The following is a 12,937-nucleotide window of genomic DNA, read 5'->3' on the forward strand; positions in this document are numbered from 1 at the left end:
CTCCGCTCTATAACACAGTGGTTCCCAAACTTTTTCATGTCAAGGACCCCCAAATTGACACTAATTATCCCGCGGACCCCCATTTTAAAATGCATGCCAGGGATCTCCATAAGAGAAGATTATGGGGGGAGTATGCACATGCATGATTTTCCCATCAGGACACGCCCCCCTCATCTAGACTGAGTGTCAAAACATTGAGCAGCTTGGAGTGTTGGAGTTAGGAAGCGCTCGTTGGAAATCACTCAACCGTCCTGCGAACCACCTGTTTCTAAATGTCACATAATGCAGGAGGCAGCAAAATGTTGTGTTGTTGAAAACATTAAAACAAGCACTTCCAAACTCTGACACTTGTTGTGCAGGGCATTTCTTCACATAAAGTAGCTCATATCGTTTCTATGGTGGATCTTTATGAAACAAAAACGTTGCAGATAGAAAGAGGATAATTCAAGCTTTTCATACAGCTGAAATGTTGGTGAGTTTAACATTGTTTAATGCAATCACACAGGACTTTTATGTTTGGATGAATGGGCTGTCAAGGCCATGAAGTAGTCTCAGCTATTGAAAAATAGCAGATCTACTAAGTGACAAGCTTGTAGGCCTACAGTTCTGCTATTTTTGAAAAATCGTGAAAATGTTTGGCTTGAACTAGGGCATTAAGCAACTAGTAAATAGTAAATCCACTAGTTGACCTTGTTGGTACTAGTTGACTAGTTGATAATAAGAAAATTAAGTTTCCCCCCCCCCCCCCCCCAAATATTTATTTCCAAAAAAAAAAAGTTAAACAACTAGTCGACTAGTAAAAATGACTAGAAGTGAATGCCCCAGCTTGATGAACCATCTGTGGGTGTCGCCGTCAGACCCATAAAGCAGGTTGTCCGAGGTTCCCGGTGATGGCAATCCAGTTGTCGCCGTCGCATTTTGTCTCACAGTTCACCATCCCTCCCCAGGTGTATAGATGATGTGTCCCGTCAGTACAGCTGTGTGTCCGTTCCGCATGGAGGGAACATTCTCCTCCTCGTCTCCTCTCCCCTCGTCGCCAGGGGGGGGGGGGGCAACGCCGTCCAGCACAACGTCACCGTGTTGATAGTACTTAATGACTAGTATTAAAATGTCTTTTTGCGTCCAATGTACTAGTTATGTTAACAGTTCATAAGGTTAACATGACTATAACTAAATGCATTTGAAATTCAATAAAAAGGTTACTTTTCAGGATTCCAATTCAAAAATAGCAAAACATTATTCAGGTTTTCAATTCAAATATAGCAAAGAATAGTTGATCTACAAGCTCAAAATGCAGCGTTTTGATCTTGTAGATCGGCTATTGTTTTGCTACAACAGTAATATGTGCTGTGGCCCCTCTGAAGTGAGTGTGAAAATATATTGGCCCTCGCCATCGTCAAAGTTGACCCTACAGCCCTCCTTTCAGAGGCACCGACCACTTCAGCATCTCTCTCTGAATCTTCTCCTATTGCCTTTCTTTGACTGTCTCTTCGCTTTCTCTGTCTCTCTGTCTCTCTCTCTCTCTCTCCCCCTCTCCCCCTCTCTCTCTCTCTCTCTCTCTCTCTCTCTCTCTCTCTCTCTCTCTCTCTCTGCTCAGTCCAGACTCTAGCTTCCTGTCCGACTCTCTAGATGTGACCGACGTCTGACACAGCTGTGGTTCTGATGTCACTCAACGCAACACAAACTGATGATGTCATGCATGATTGTGGAATGACATAATACAAAAACGTGTGCGTGTGTGTGTGTGTGTGTGTGTGTGTGACTGCGTGCGTGCGTGCAGCTCGTGACGAGGGCCACCCTCAGGAGCCAGACGAGTCCCTGATAGACGAGTGCTGCCTTCTGCCCAGCCAGCTGCTGGTCCCCAGCCTGGACTGGCTGCCGGTCAACGACGGCGTGATCGTCAAGCTCCAGGGGAAGCACCCGCTGCGCCTGCAGTTCGGGAAGCCCTACTCCCTGCCCGCCGGCACCACCAACAACAGCCAGCAGGTGGAGGTGTTCTCCAGGTAAGTAAACAAACAAACACAAACTTGCAGCTCAACTTCTTCAACTGTCCTTCAACCTGAGAACAGATTCTAAAAATGTCTTCTTTAAATCCTGACAGTTTTCTTAGATTTTTCAAAAATAGCGGACCTACAAGCTCGTAGCGCGGCACTTGGTGCCGCGTTATGAGCTTGTAGATCTGCTATTTTTCAATAGCTAAAGCATAACATAATGCTAACACCAAAAGGGGTTCCCGCCCAAAATGGGTTAACCCATTTAGCGCCTGACGTTGGAAAAAAAAATATATATCTTCAAAATCTTGACAGTTTTCTGAAAAAACCTTGTTTCTGTATCAGTGATGTCAAGGACCCCAAAAACGATATATAATTGACCGCCCCCCCCCCCCCCCCCCCCCCGTCTGAAAATATATTGTCCCAGGGACTCCCCCAGAAGCAAAGATTTGAGTTATTACTCTGTATTAATATATATTCAAAGATTTGAGGCACAAGATTTGAGGGAGATGAACTTCGCTGATTGGCCAACCCAAGCCACCGGGCTTTGCAGATTAGAGGGAGAGGGAGAGGGAGAGGGAGAGGGAGGGAGGGGAGGGAGGGAGGGAGAGAGAGAGAGAGAGACACACAGCGAGAGAGGGTATTGTGTTATGTATTGATTAAATGGACCCTGAACAATGTGTGTGTGTGGGGGGGGTCAGTCCCTGCTTGGCACTCAGCATCAAGGGTTGGATTGGGGGGGTCAGTCCCTGCTTGGCACTCAGCATCAATGGTTGGATTGGGGGGTCAGATCAACTACAAATGAGTCCCGATTCTCGCATACATCAATGTGTGTGACAAAGCCGTATGACATCCTTTTAACCGCAGCCCATCGGCTTCGCGGATTGGCCGAGGTTCGCGTGCCCTTTCCGTGGGCCATTTGCGGCGACATATAAGCGCCCCCTCCCGCGGGCGGATGTTAGCATTCGCTAAACCTCTCCGACTGACGGCAGTTGGAAATCTTCTCCCTCCGCCGACAGAGACCCACCAATGCTGCGCTGGACGGCTCACCTGAAAGGAGGGCCCAAGACGTCGTTTCACGCGGCGGTGGCCGTGGGACACCGCGTCTTCTCCTTCGGAGGCCTCCGCTACCGCGAGAACCACCACAACGCCGGCGGCGGCGGCCACCTGGGACACATCGACGTGCACGTCTTCAACACGGTGTCGCTGCGCTGGAGCACGCTGCTGCCCCCGGAGGACGACGGCGGGGGCCATTCCCCCTCGCCACCGCAGGAGGTGCCCTCCATGCGCGTGGGCCACACGGCGGTGCTGATCGGCGACGCCGACATCTACGTGTGGGGCGGCATCATGAACTTCGAGATCGAGGAGGCGGACAACGGCATCACCATCCGCGGCGAGAAGTGCGTGGCCCTGCACGCCTTCAGCGCCGACACGGGCCGCTGGTCCAAGCCGCGCGCCCTCGGCGCCGTGCCCGAGGCGCGCTGCATCCACTCGGCGGTGGCGCTCGGCCGCGCCATGTACATCTACGGCGGCTACGAGCTCACGCGGCGCACCAACGACATCTACGTGCTGGACACGGTCACCATGACGTGGTCGCTGGTCACCACCGGAGGGGGAGGGGTGCCCCTCGACGACGGGACGCAGCCCGTGTCCTCGTGCCACTCGGCCACCGTCATCGGCACCAAGATGTTCGTGTTCGGCGGGCGCGGCGACCGCGACGAGGTCATCTACGACGCGGTGCGCGTGTTCGACACGGAGACGCGCTGCTGGACGACAGCCACGCCCCCCGGCGCCCCCCAGCGGGGGGTTGGTGGGGGCGGGCGGCCCCCCCTCCTCCTCCCGGAGGGCCGGCGGGGCCACTCGGCGTTCGCGCACAACGGCGAGCTCTACATCTTCGGCGGCTACAACCCCAACCTGGACCGCAGCTTCAACGACCTGTGGCGCTTCAGCCCGGCGACGTGCCGCTGGCGCCGGATGGAGCCGCGCGGCGAGGGGCCGTGCAGCATGTCGCGCATGTGCTGCTGCATGGTCGGCGAGCGCATGGTGCTGTTCGGCGAGCACCGGCACACGCCCGACGACCTCTACATCCTGGACCTCAGTCCCAGCCTGAAGACCATGTGCAAGGTTGCGGTGATCGCGTGCGGCCGCGCCGTGGACACGGCGGGCCTGCCGCGGGACATCCGCTGGGAGCTGGCGTCCATGACGACGGCGGCAGTGAGCGGCGGCGGAGGGGAGGAGCCCGGCGGCGGGAGGCAGGCGTCTCCTCCTCCTCCGCCGCGGAAAGGAGACCTACGGCCCTAGAAACGAGACGTCCACCGTTAACGGAGACCCTTAGAAGGACCTACCTTCATCCGGATGGAAGGGGAGACCTCCACCCGTTATTCGTAGGGGAACGGCAGAACACAGGAATGTGCTATAGAACTATAGACGAATCCACAGAGGGGGGGAAGGAGGAGGGCATGGAATACACACACCTGGCCTACAGGGCACTCATCTCATGGAGCAGTGCCCTCTGTAGGCCAGGTGTAGCTCATCAGCTTTATTGGTTACACGCCAGTAATGGCTGTGCCCCCCATCTGTCAGGAATGAACGTAGAAACAGCAGTTTGACGAGTCAAGGAAGGAACAAAAGGTTTGTGAAGATGACACTTCAGGAAACATGTTGAACTGGGAAACTGGAGGAAAAAAAAACGATTGCAAATGTGGAGACCTTTGTGTTTTTTTTGTTTCCTTTTTTTCCCCTTTCTTTTTTCCTCTCTGTCACATCTAATATCGTATATGGTTCACTTCACACTAGGCCCCCTTTTGAAAAATAACTGCATACTGTAGTTTTCATCTTTAAATGCCGCCGCATAGCAGCCATTTTTAGAAGGCCACCTGCTCAGAATGTTAGAGTCCGTACCGATACCGTATTGTCCTCAGAATGGATGTTACTGAGTCCAGAGGTATCGAGGTAGATTCTCCATCCATCCATCTTCAACCGCTTATCCGTAGTCGGGTCGCGGGGGGCAACAGCTCCACCAGTAGAGCTCCAGCTCCTTCCCTCTCCAGAGCAACATTAGTGACTTCCTCCTGGGGGATCCCGAGACGTTCCAAGGCCAGTGAGTCGATGTGTTTCGTCCTTGGTCTGTCCCTGAACCACCTCAGCTGGCTCCTTTCCAGGGGAAGGAGGAGCGGCTCTACTACGAGTCTCTCTCGCGTGACTGAACTTCTCACCCTATCTTTCCATAGTGATATCCGGTATCCTGGGCCGTGTACATAAACTGACCACGAGCAGCCGTGGAAAAAGTACTCAATTGTTTCACTTAAGTAAAAGTACCAATACTGCAATTTAGAACTACTTCGTTAAGTAGAAGTACGGAATTGAAAATGTACTTGAGTAAAAGTACAAAAGTATCTGCATCAAAATGTACTTAAAGTACTAAAAGTAAAAGTACTCATTGTGCAGAATATGCCATTTCACAACTTCAAAATGTGTACAAAATCTATTGAAAATAGCAGATCTATAAGCTCACAATGCGTCGCGTTGCGACGCATTGTGAGCTTATAGATCAGCTATTTTCAAATGGCCGAAATGTATAGGGTTGAAGTGGTTACTGTATGTTTTCTAATAAAAATTTAAATCTCCAAAGTAACTAGTAACTACATTTTTCAAATAAATGTAGTGAAGTAAAAGTACACATTTTGGCTCCCGAGATGTAGTGGAGCAGAAGTAAAATGATTGGAAATTGGAAATACTCAAGTAAAGTACAAATACCTCAAAATTGTACTTAAGTAAAAGTACTTGGTTACTTTCCACCACTGACCACGAGTGGCCTAACAATAGCTGGCATGACGCAGAGCAAAGCCCAACAACCTGCCAAATACTGAGCTCTCTGTGTGTGTGTGTGTGTGTGTGTGTGTGTGTGTGTGTGTGTGTGTGTGTGTGTGTGTGTGTGTGTGTGTGTGTGTGTGTGTGTGTGTGTGTGTGTGTGTGTGTGTGTGTGTGTGTGTGTGTGTGTGTGTGTGTGTGTGTGTGTGTGAGGTGTGTGGAGGAGAAGGAGTCATGTGTATTCTTAGGTTCCCATGAACTGTCAACCCTGTTATATTTGTTCTCCCTTTACAAATGTAATCGTAATGTGCAGGTTCAAATAAAGAACACGTGTGTGTGTGTGTGTGTGTGTGTGTGTGTGTGTGTGTGTGTGTGTGTGTGTGTGTTCCAGGAGTCCAGGGTCTCAGAGGATGGACAACCTGAGGTGTCTCCATATGGGCGTCTGTCCTACTGAGGACAGCAAGTCCTGTACCAGGTACCCGTCTGCCTGTCTGTCTGTCTGTCTGTCTGTCTGTCTGTCTGTCTGTCTGTCTGTCTGTCTGTCTGTCTGTCTGTCTGTCTGTCTGTCTGTCTGTCTGTCTGTCTGTCTGTCTGTCTGTCTGTCTGTCTGTCTGTCTGTCTGTCTGTCTGTCTGTCTGTCCTTCCTGTCTGTTCTCTCTCTCTCTCTCTCTCTCTCTCTCTCTCTCTCTCTCTCTCTCTCTCTCTCTCTTTAGCCAAATTCCAATATCACTCCATCATCAGTTGTTCGTTTGTGTCCCAAAATTAAACTTCAACTGTTTTGTTATTGTATTTTGATGTATTATCGGCTACGCTACAGTATAAGCTCATTGTCTAAGCTTCGTAACACTGTCAACCGTTTTGTTATTGTATTTTGATTCATTACTGGCTACGCTATGAGCTCATTGTCTTCGTAACTCTGTAACTCAACATACTCGGCTGGTCGTGCTAATAATAATTATAACGATACTGATAAAAAAACGGTCAAATAAGATCAAAGAAAGACAGAAGATCAAAGAAAGAAAAAGTGCCAAAAAAGATCACATTCCATTGCTTTTGTCTCTTTGTTGTGTTTGATCCTGGCGTTTATGTTTATGTATTTGATATGGACATGACATAATTACATTGCTCATTGCACAATTGTACAATGTATAGTTTACAGTGTGTTTTCACCACTTGTCCACAGGAGACTTTTCAAAAAAATGCAGTGACACTATAGTTTAAAAAAACACCCAATCAAATACAAAGAGTTATACATTCTAATAATATTTACAGCAAAATTACAATACCCATTACATCATTTCCAATACAAAAGTAAACATAAAGCGGACTGAACTCATCCCTCCTTCTATGCATGAGGAGTCCAAGCTGCTTCTTTTCACCCGAAATATATATGAAGCTATACATGCTATGCTATACATGATTCTAAGGTGGCTGCAATTCAAAATCACTCTCAAATCGCTCTAAAATAACTTCTCTCTGTGTGTCTCTGTCCATCTCTCGCTCCATCTCTGCCTCTGTCCAAATTATGTCATAACTAGTAATGGGAGATTCATCGGCAAACACATCGGTTTTGGCCGATTATAGTAGTTTTTTTATTTATAGGCATCGGTTTGATGAATCAATCGGACCGATTAATGCATCGGTCCGATCTCTTTACAGATGAACAGGCCCAAAGTAACAGCTTGAACAGATCTACAAGCTCACAATATTAAAGTTAAATCTGACTTGCCTAAGCCTGCAGTGCAGACACCCTGTTACATGTATTGTTCAGAATGGACAAAATTATTATATTTTTCCAATACAGAATGAGATCATATCGACATCGGTAATATCGGTTATCAGCCATAACAGCAACTAATTATATATCTGATATCGATATCGGCCAAAATGTCTCATCGGCATGAATCAGTGTCTCACTGTGTGTGTGTGTGTGTACGTGTGCGTGTGCGTGCGTGCGTGTGTGTGTGTGTGTGTGTGTGTGTGTGCGTGTGTGCACATAGGTGTGGCTGTGTCACCATGCTCAGATCTCCTAATAAAAGCAACGCCATGAAGCAGTGGGAACAACGCTGGATCAAGAACTGTCTGTGTGGAGGACTGTGGAGGAGGATCCCTCCCACCCTGGCCTAGGGGTCACCCAGAGGTCATACAGAGGTCATCCAGGTCACACAGAGGTCACCTAGAGCGGTGGTCCCCAAACTTTTTCACGTCAAGGACCCCCCAAATTGACACTAATTAGCACCGCGGACCCCCATTTGAAGAGATATGCCAGGGACCCCCGGCTCTAGCAGTGATTCTCAACCCGTTTAATTTCAATAACCCTCAGTTTGATATGCATTAGGCTATGGATTTAATGGCATTTCTATCTCTGGGACCCCCAATTTGTATTGTAAAATCAATGTTAATTTACCTCTGAGATTCCATTTGTACACTCGGAGTCACAGCCCCATAAGGGTCCATTTGGTTCCTAACTATCATTTAGCATGGGGACCCCCTGGAACTCCCTCAAGGACCCCCGGGGGTCCCCGGACCCCACTTTGGGAACCACTGCAATAGAGCACCGAAGTCTGATGTCATCCACACATCGTACCTGCGTCTCGTATACTTTATTTTTATTTTTATATATATATATATATTGTGTCAATTAAGAACTGTTTTCCCCCTAAAAAATAACTAATCATGCCGGTGCTTTGACTAAGAAATAAATAAGAGAAATAAATAATATTACCGCCGCCGAATCAAGTAAGAGAACACAGAGCCACCTCCCCGACATGGATAAAAACCTCCGCGGTCGACCGAGGGGACGAGTGAGTGGACTCTAGATATAGAGCCCCCCCCCCCACATTCTTACATCGGACACAAGCCCCCCCCACCCCCCATGCACACACAGTCTTCGTCTTAAAGAAGTGGTTCACCCAAAGAAATGGGTGGCCGTCATCTCCCTTAGAGATAGGGTGAGAAGTTAATTCACGCGAGAGAGACTCGGAGTAGAATCGCTGCTTCTTCGCCTGGAAAGGAGCCAGCTTAGGTGGTTAGATGGAGGAAACGCATGGACTCACTGGCCTCGGGTCACTAATGTTGCTCTGGAGAGGGGAAGTCTGGAGGAGCACTCTGGTGGAGCAGTTGCTCCCGCAACCCGACTACGGATATGCGTAGAAATGTCTCCACACACCATGGAACCTTGAATTGATAGAGATTGTTTTGTTTTTGATTCGAAGCCGATAATATGAGACACTTACAATGCGTGCATTACCACCGGTCATCACATTGAATCAATTCAAGGCTTCATGAAGCGTAATAAGTAATTAATTATTATTATAAGTAAAAAAAGAAAAAAGAAAAAAAAAATGTTATTTGAAACTGTTATACATATTTTTTTTACGAACCCCCCACACATACACCTTTTTCTTTTCTATGTTTTGTATTAAAATGAATGTCAACACAAGGAAATTGAGTTGTGATTATTACTGTGTGTGTGTGTGTGTGTGTGTGTGTGTGTGTGTGTGTGTGTGTGTGTGTGTGTGGAAAAGCAATCACCGTGGGCCCCCACACACATTTTTTTTGTATCAAATGGCGTTAATGCGTTTTCTAATGTTCTCAAGTTTAAACGAGGTAATTATTCATCACTCCGCCTGACCTCTGGGTCCCCACTTTCCATGTAGGCCTACTGTACATTTACACATAAGTTAACCAGTGTTGTTTTCGTCGACTAAAACTAAGACGAAAAATGTTTGTCGACTACCTTTTTTCACTGAACTAACCTATGATGACTAAAAGTAAGACTAAATATATTGACAATTTCGTCAACAAATACAAACTAGACTAAAATGCTAGGAAGGGACTAGTGGACAAGAGATCCAGCATTTCATTTTACACTTGGTTGCGTGCTGTAGAGCTTGTAGATCTGCTATTTTTCAGCAAGTGTAAAATCAGTCATTACGACGCCATCAAGGCAAAATACATTTACGTCAACTAAGGGCCGATTCATACTCCTATTTTACCGCAGTTTCGGCGCTGTAGTGCCGAAATTATTTCGGCTTGTCAGAAATTTTCAGTAGCACCGAAGAGACGACTTTAGCGTTATGCGGGAGCTTGTAGATCGACCATTTTCAAAGTAATGTTTGTATATGACTTTATATTGTGGTTTTATTCATTTTTGTACTCATTTGGGTTGTTCATTTTGTACTTGCAGTATAGGCTGGTGTACCAGGCTCTTTGTGTAGCCTACAGCTACATGCTCCTTCCATGAGTCCCCTGCCATGTCTTCCATGAGTCCCCTGCCATGTCTTCCATGAGCCTCCTGCCATGTCTTCTATATAGTCCCTGCCATGTACTAGACCTTAATTGTTGAGGTAAAACAATATGCATTTTAATCATGTGTTTTGATGTATGATGATGGTACATGGTGGGAGCTAACAGTTATGTTTTGTTTTGTTTTATAGGCTCAGTCCTTGCTGTGCTTGCCCCTTTCCCTAGATTAGTATTCATCTTTTTGTATTGTATTTTACTTTTTGATAACCCAACTGCAACTTGTTAACTGTACTTATTGAACTGCCAATTAGCTGTTAATTGATACTAATTGTTTCCTGTGTTATTCAGAGCATACAGAGGCAACATGGTACTGTGGGGGAGATCTATCGGGGAGGGTCTTCCCGATAGATCTCTGGGCTCCCCCCAGAGATCACATCATGTGTACCTGACAGTACACATGATGTGAGGGCTACTATGTGGTATGGTGGGCATGGGGTAAAGTGACATGATCATGTGAGGGCTACTATGGTATGGTGGGCATGGGGTAAAGTGACATGATGTGAGGGCTACTATGGTATGGTGGGCATGGGGTAAAGTGACATGATCATGTGAGGGCTACTATGGTATGGTCGGCATGGGGTAAAGTGAAATAATTTAGCCAATGAAAGAGACAACACCGTGGAATTATCCCGCCATTGGGAATCTGTTACAAATTGAAGGCAGAGGGGAGATTATTTAGGCAAAGTTTTTCTTTAGGAAATTGATGAGCCCGTTTGTGGAGCAATCGTGTGAGGTGATCTCAGAGTTGTCTATGAGCTCCGCTTGTATTTCCTTGGCCAGCTGCTTGCCCAGCTCGACCCCCCACTGGTCATAACTGTTGACGTCCCACACCACACCCTGCACAAAGATCTTGTGCTCGTACATGGCGACCAAAGCTCCAAGCATAAAGGGAGTCAGCTTCTTGAAAACAAGGGAGTTGCTCGGTTTGTTCCCTTGGAAGACCTTGTGAGGCAGAAGGCTCTCCAAGGCCTGTCCCGACAGGCCACTGGCCTGCAGTTCTTTGCAGGCCTCGTCTGGCGTCTTCCCCTTCATCAGCGCTTCCGTCTGGGCCAGAAAGTTGGCCGCCAGGATCTTGTGGTGAAGGTTGTCCCTGATCGGGTTCTGTGACTGGGCTGGGATCAGGAAGTCGGCAGGAATCAGTCTGGTGCCTTGATGGATGAGCTGATAGAAAGCGTGCTGCCCGTTGGTCCCCGGCTCCCCCCAGACGATCGGTCCAGTGTGGTGTTTGACACACGAGCCATTTTTGCCGATACGCTTTCCATTGGACTCCATGTCGGCCTGCTGGAAGTAGGCCGCAAAGCGGTGCATGTACTGGTCGTAGGGCAGCATGGCGTGGGTCTCGGCCTGGAAGAAGTTGACGTACCAGACCCCCAGCATGGCCAGCAGTACGGGCACGTTCTGGTCCAGAGGCGTGTTACGGAAATGGTTGTCCATCCAGTGTGCGCCGGCAAGGAGACGCTCAAAGTTGTCAAATCCTACGTGCAGCGCAATGGAGAGACCAATAGCTGACCACAGCGAGTATCGGCCTCCAACCCAATCCCAGAACTCGAACATGTTGTCCGTGTCAATGCCAAAGTCCTTCACTTTGGGTGCGTTGGTGGACAGCGCTACAAAGTGCTTGGCAACTTCAGCTTCGTCCTTTGCCACCTGGAGGAACCAACACTTGGCAGACTCTGCGTTTGTGATGGTCTCTTGGGTGGTGAATGTCTTGGAGGCGATGATGAAGAGCGTGGTCTCTGCGTCGAGCCGGGCCAGGGTCTTGGCCATGTGAGTGCCATCGATGTTGGACACGAACCACACATTAGGTCCACCTGCCGAGTAAGACTTCAGAGCCTCGGTCACCATCAGCGGTCCTAGGTCGGAGCCTCCGATGCCGATGTTGACCACATCGGCGATGGCCTTTCCGGTGAATCCCTTCCAGTCTCCACTGCGTACTCTGTGACAGAAGGCCTTCATCTGGTCGAGCACCATATTGACCTTTGGCATGACATTGTTGCCGTCGACGTGGATGGGCGTGTTCGAGCGATTGCGCAGGGCGACGTGGAGCACGGCGCGGCCTTCCGTGAAGTTGATCTTGTCTCCAGAGAACATCCTCTCTCTGGCCTCCTCAACGCCTCTGGACTTGGCCAGCGCCAGCAGCATGGCCATGACCTCCTCGTTGATGAGATTCTTGGAGTAGTCCACCAGGATGTCTCCGTCGCCCGTCTCGAGGGTCGTGCTGAACGTGCTGAATCTTTCCTTGTCCGCGTCGAACATGGCTCTCATGTTGAGATTCCCGGCATTGGCATTGTACCATTGTTCGAGTTTCTGATAGTTCGGATCGCTTGTAAGCCCCATGGTTGCCTTGGTATCGGTGGTTGATGCACAATGTAGCTCAAGGTGTGACGGCCAGCCTTTATATGGTGCTTGGCTGGATGCTTGTGACTGATGTCACAAATGAGTCGGCTATATCCATATATGGGGTTTTACATTAGCATGATGTCAGCACTAGATGTCTCTGCCGGCTCCATATATGGAGCTCTAGATCATCCACGCCCAAATATGGAGTTTGAGATGTCAGACTTAGTTAATGGGTAACTGAAGCAATCAGTTGCCCATATGAGGTGAAATTGAGTGAAAGCCTTTGTTACAACATTACCCTCATTTCTCTTGCTCAAGGGGAGGCCTCCAAATGACTGACATAGCCCTGGGTAGGCCACCCAGCCAGGCAAAGACCTGCTCTGTAAGCAATTGTGTTTCTAGTTCATTTTTCCACCTCCACGGTCGACCATTCAGTAGGCGAGGAAACAATCACTTCTAAATGGTAAATGGTAAACGTATATAGCATA

General features: G+C 48.4%; 2 protein-coding genes across 4 annotated transcripts in view; one reads left to right on the top strand and one right to left on the bottom strand.

Annotated features, from left to right (window-relative positions):
* med16 (mediator complex subunit 16) overlaps positions 1-8,598 on the top strand; it is a 50,648-nt gene extending 42,050 nt beyond the window's left edge. For all 3 annotated transcript variants that reach the window (XM_083767928.1, XM_083767929.1, XM_083767930.1), the window contains 3 exons: positions 1,781-2,003; positions 6,193-6,276; positions 7,802-8,598. In XM_083767928.1, the coding sequence (XP_083624054.1) occupies positions 1,781-2,003; positions 6,193-6,276; positions 7,802-7,928 (434 nt within the window). In that variant the 3' untranslated portion in view covers positions 7,929-8,598. The remainder of the gene's footprint in view (positions 1-1,780; positions 2,004-6,192; positions 6,277-7,801) is intronic.
* Positions 8,599-10,784: 2,186 nt separating this feature from the next.
* On the bottom strand, positions 10,785-12,446 carry LOC310860389 (glucose-6-phosphate isomerase-like; the record flags this gene model as incomplete). Its single annotated transcript, XM_083767268.1, has 1 exon — positions 10,785-12,446. One exon carries the CDS (start codon positions 12,444-12,446, stop codon positions 10,785-10,787), a length of 1,662 nt encoding a protein of 553 aa, XP_083623394.1.
* Between the last annotated feature and the right edge of the window lie 491 nt (positions 12,447-12,937).

Source organism: Protomyctophum parallelum (assembly GCF_964188405.1).
Source record: "Protomyctophum parallelum genome assembly, chromosome: 6".
Taxonomy (NCBI): domain Eukaryota; kingdom Metazoa; phylum Chordata; class Actinopteri; order Myctophiformes; family Myctophidae; genus Protomyctophum; species Protomyctophum parallelum.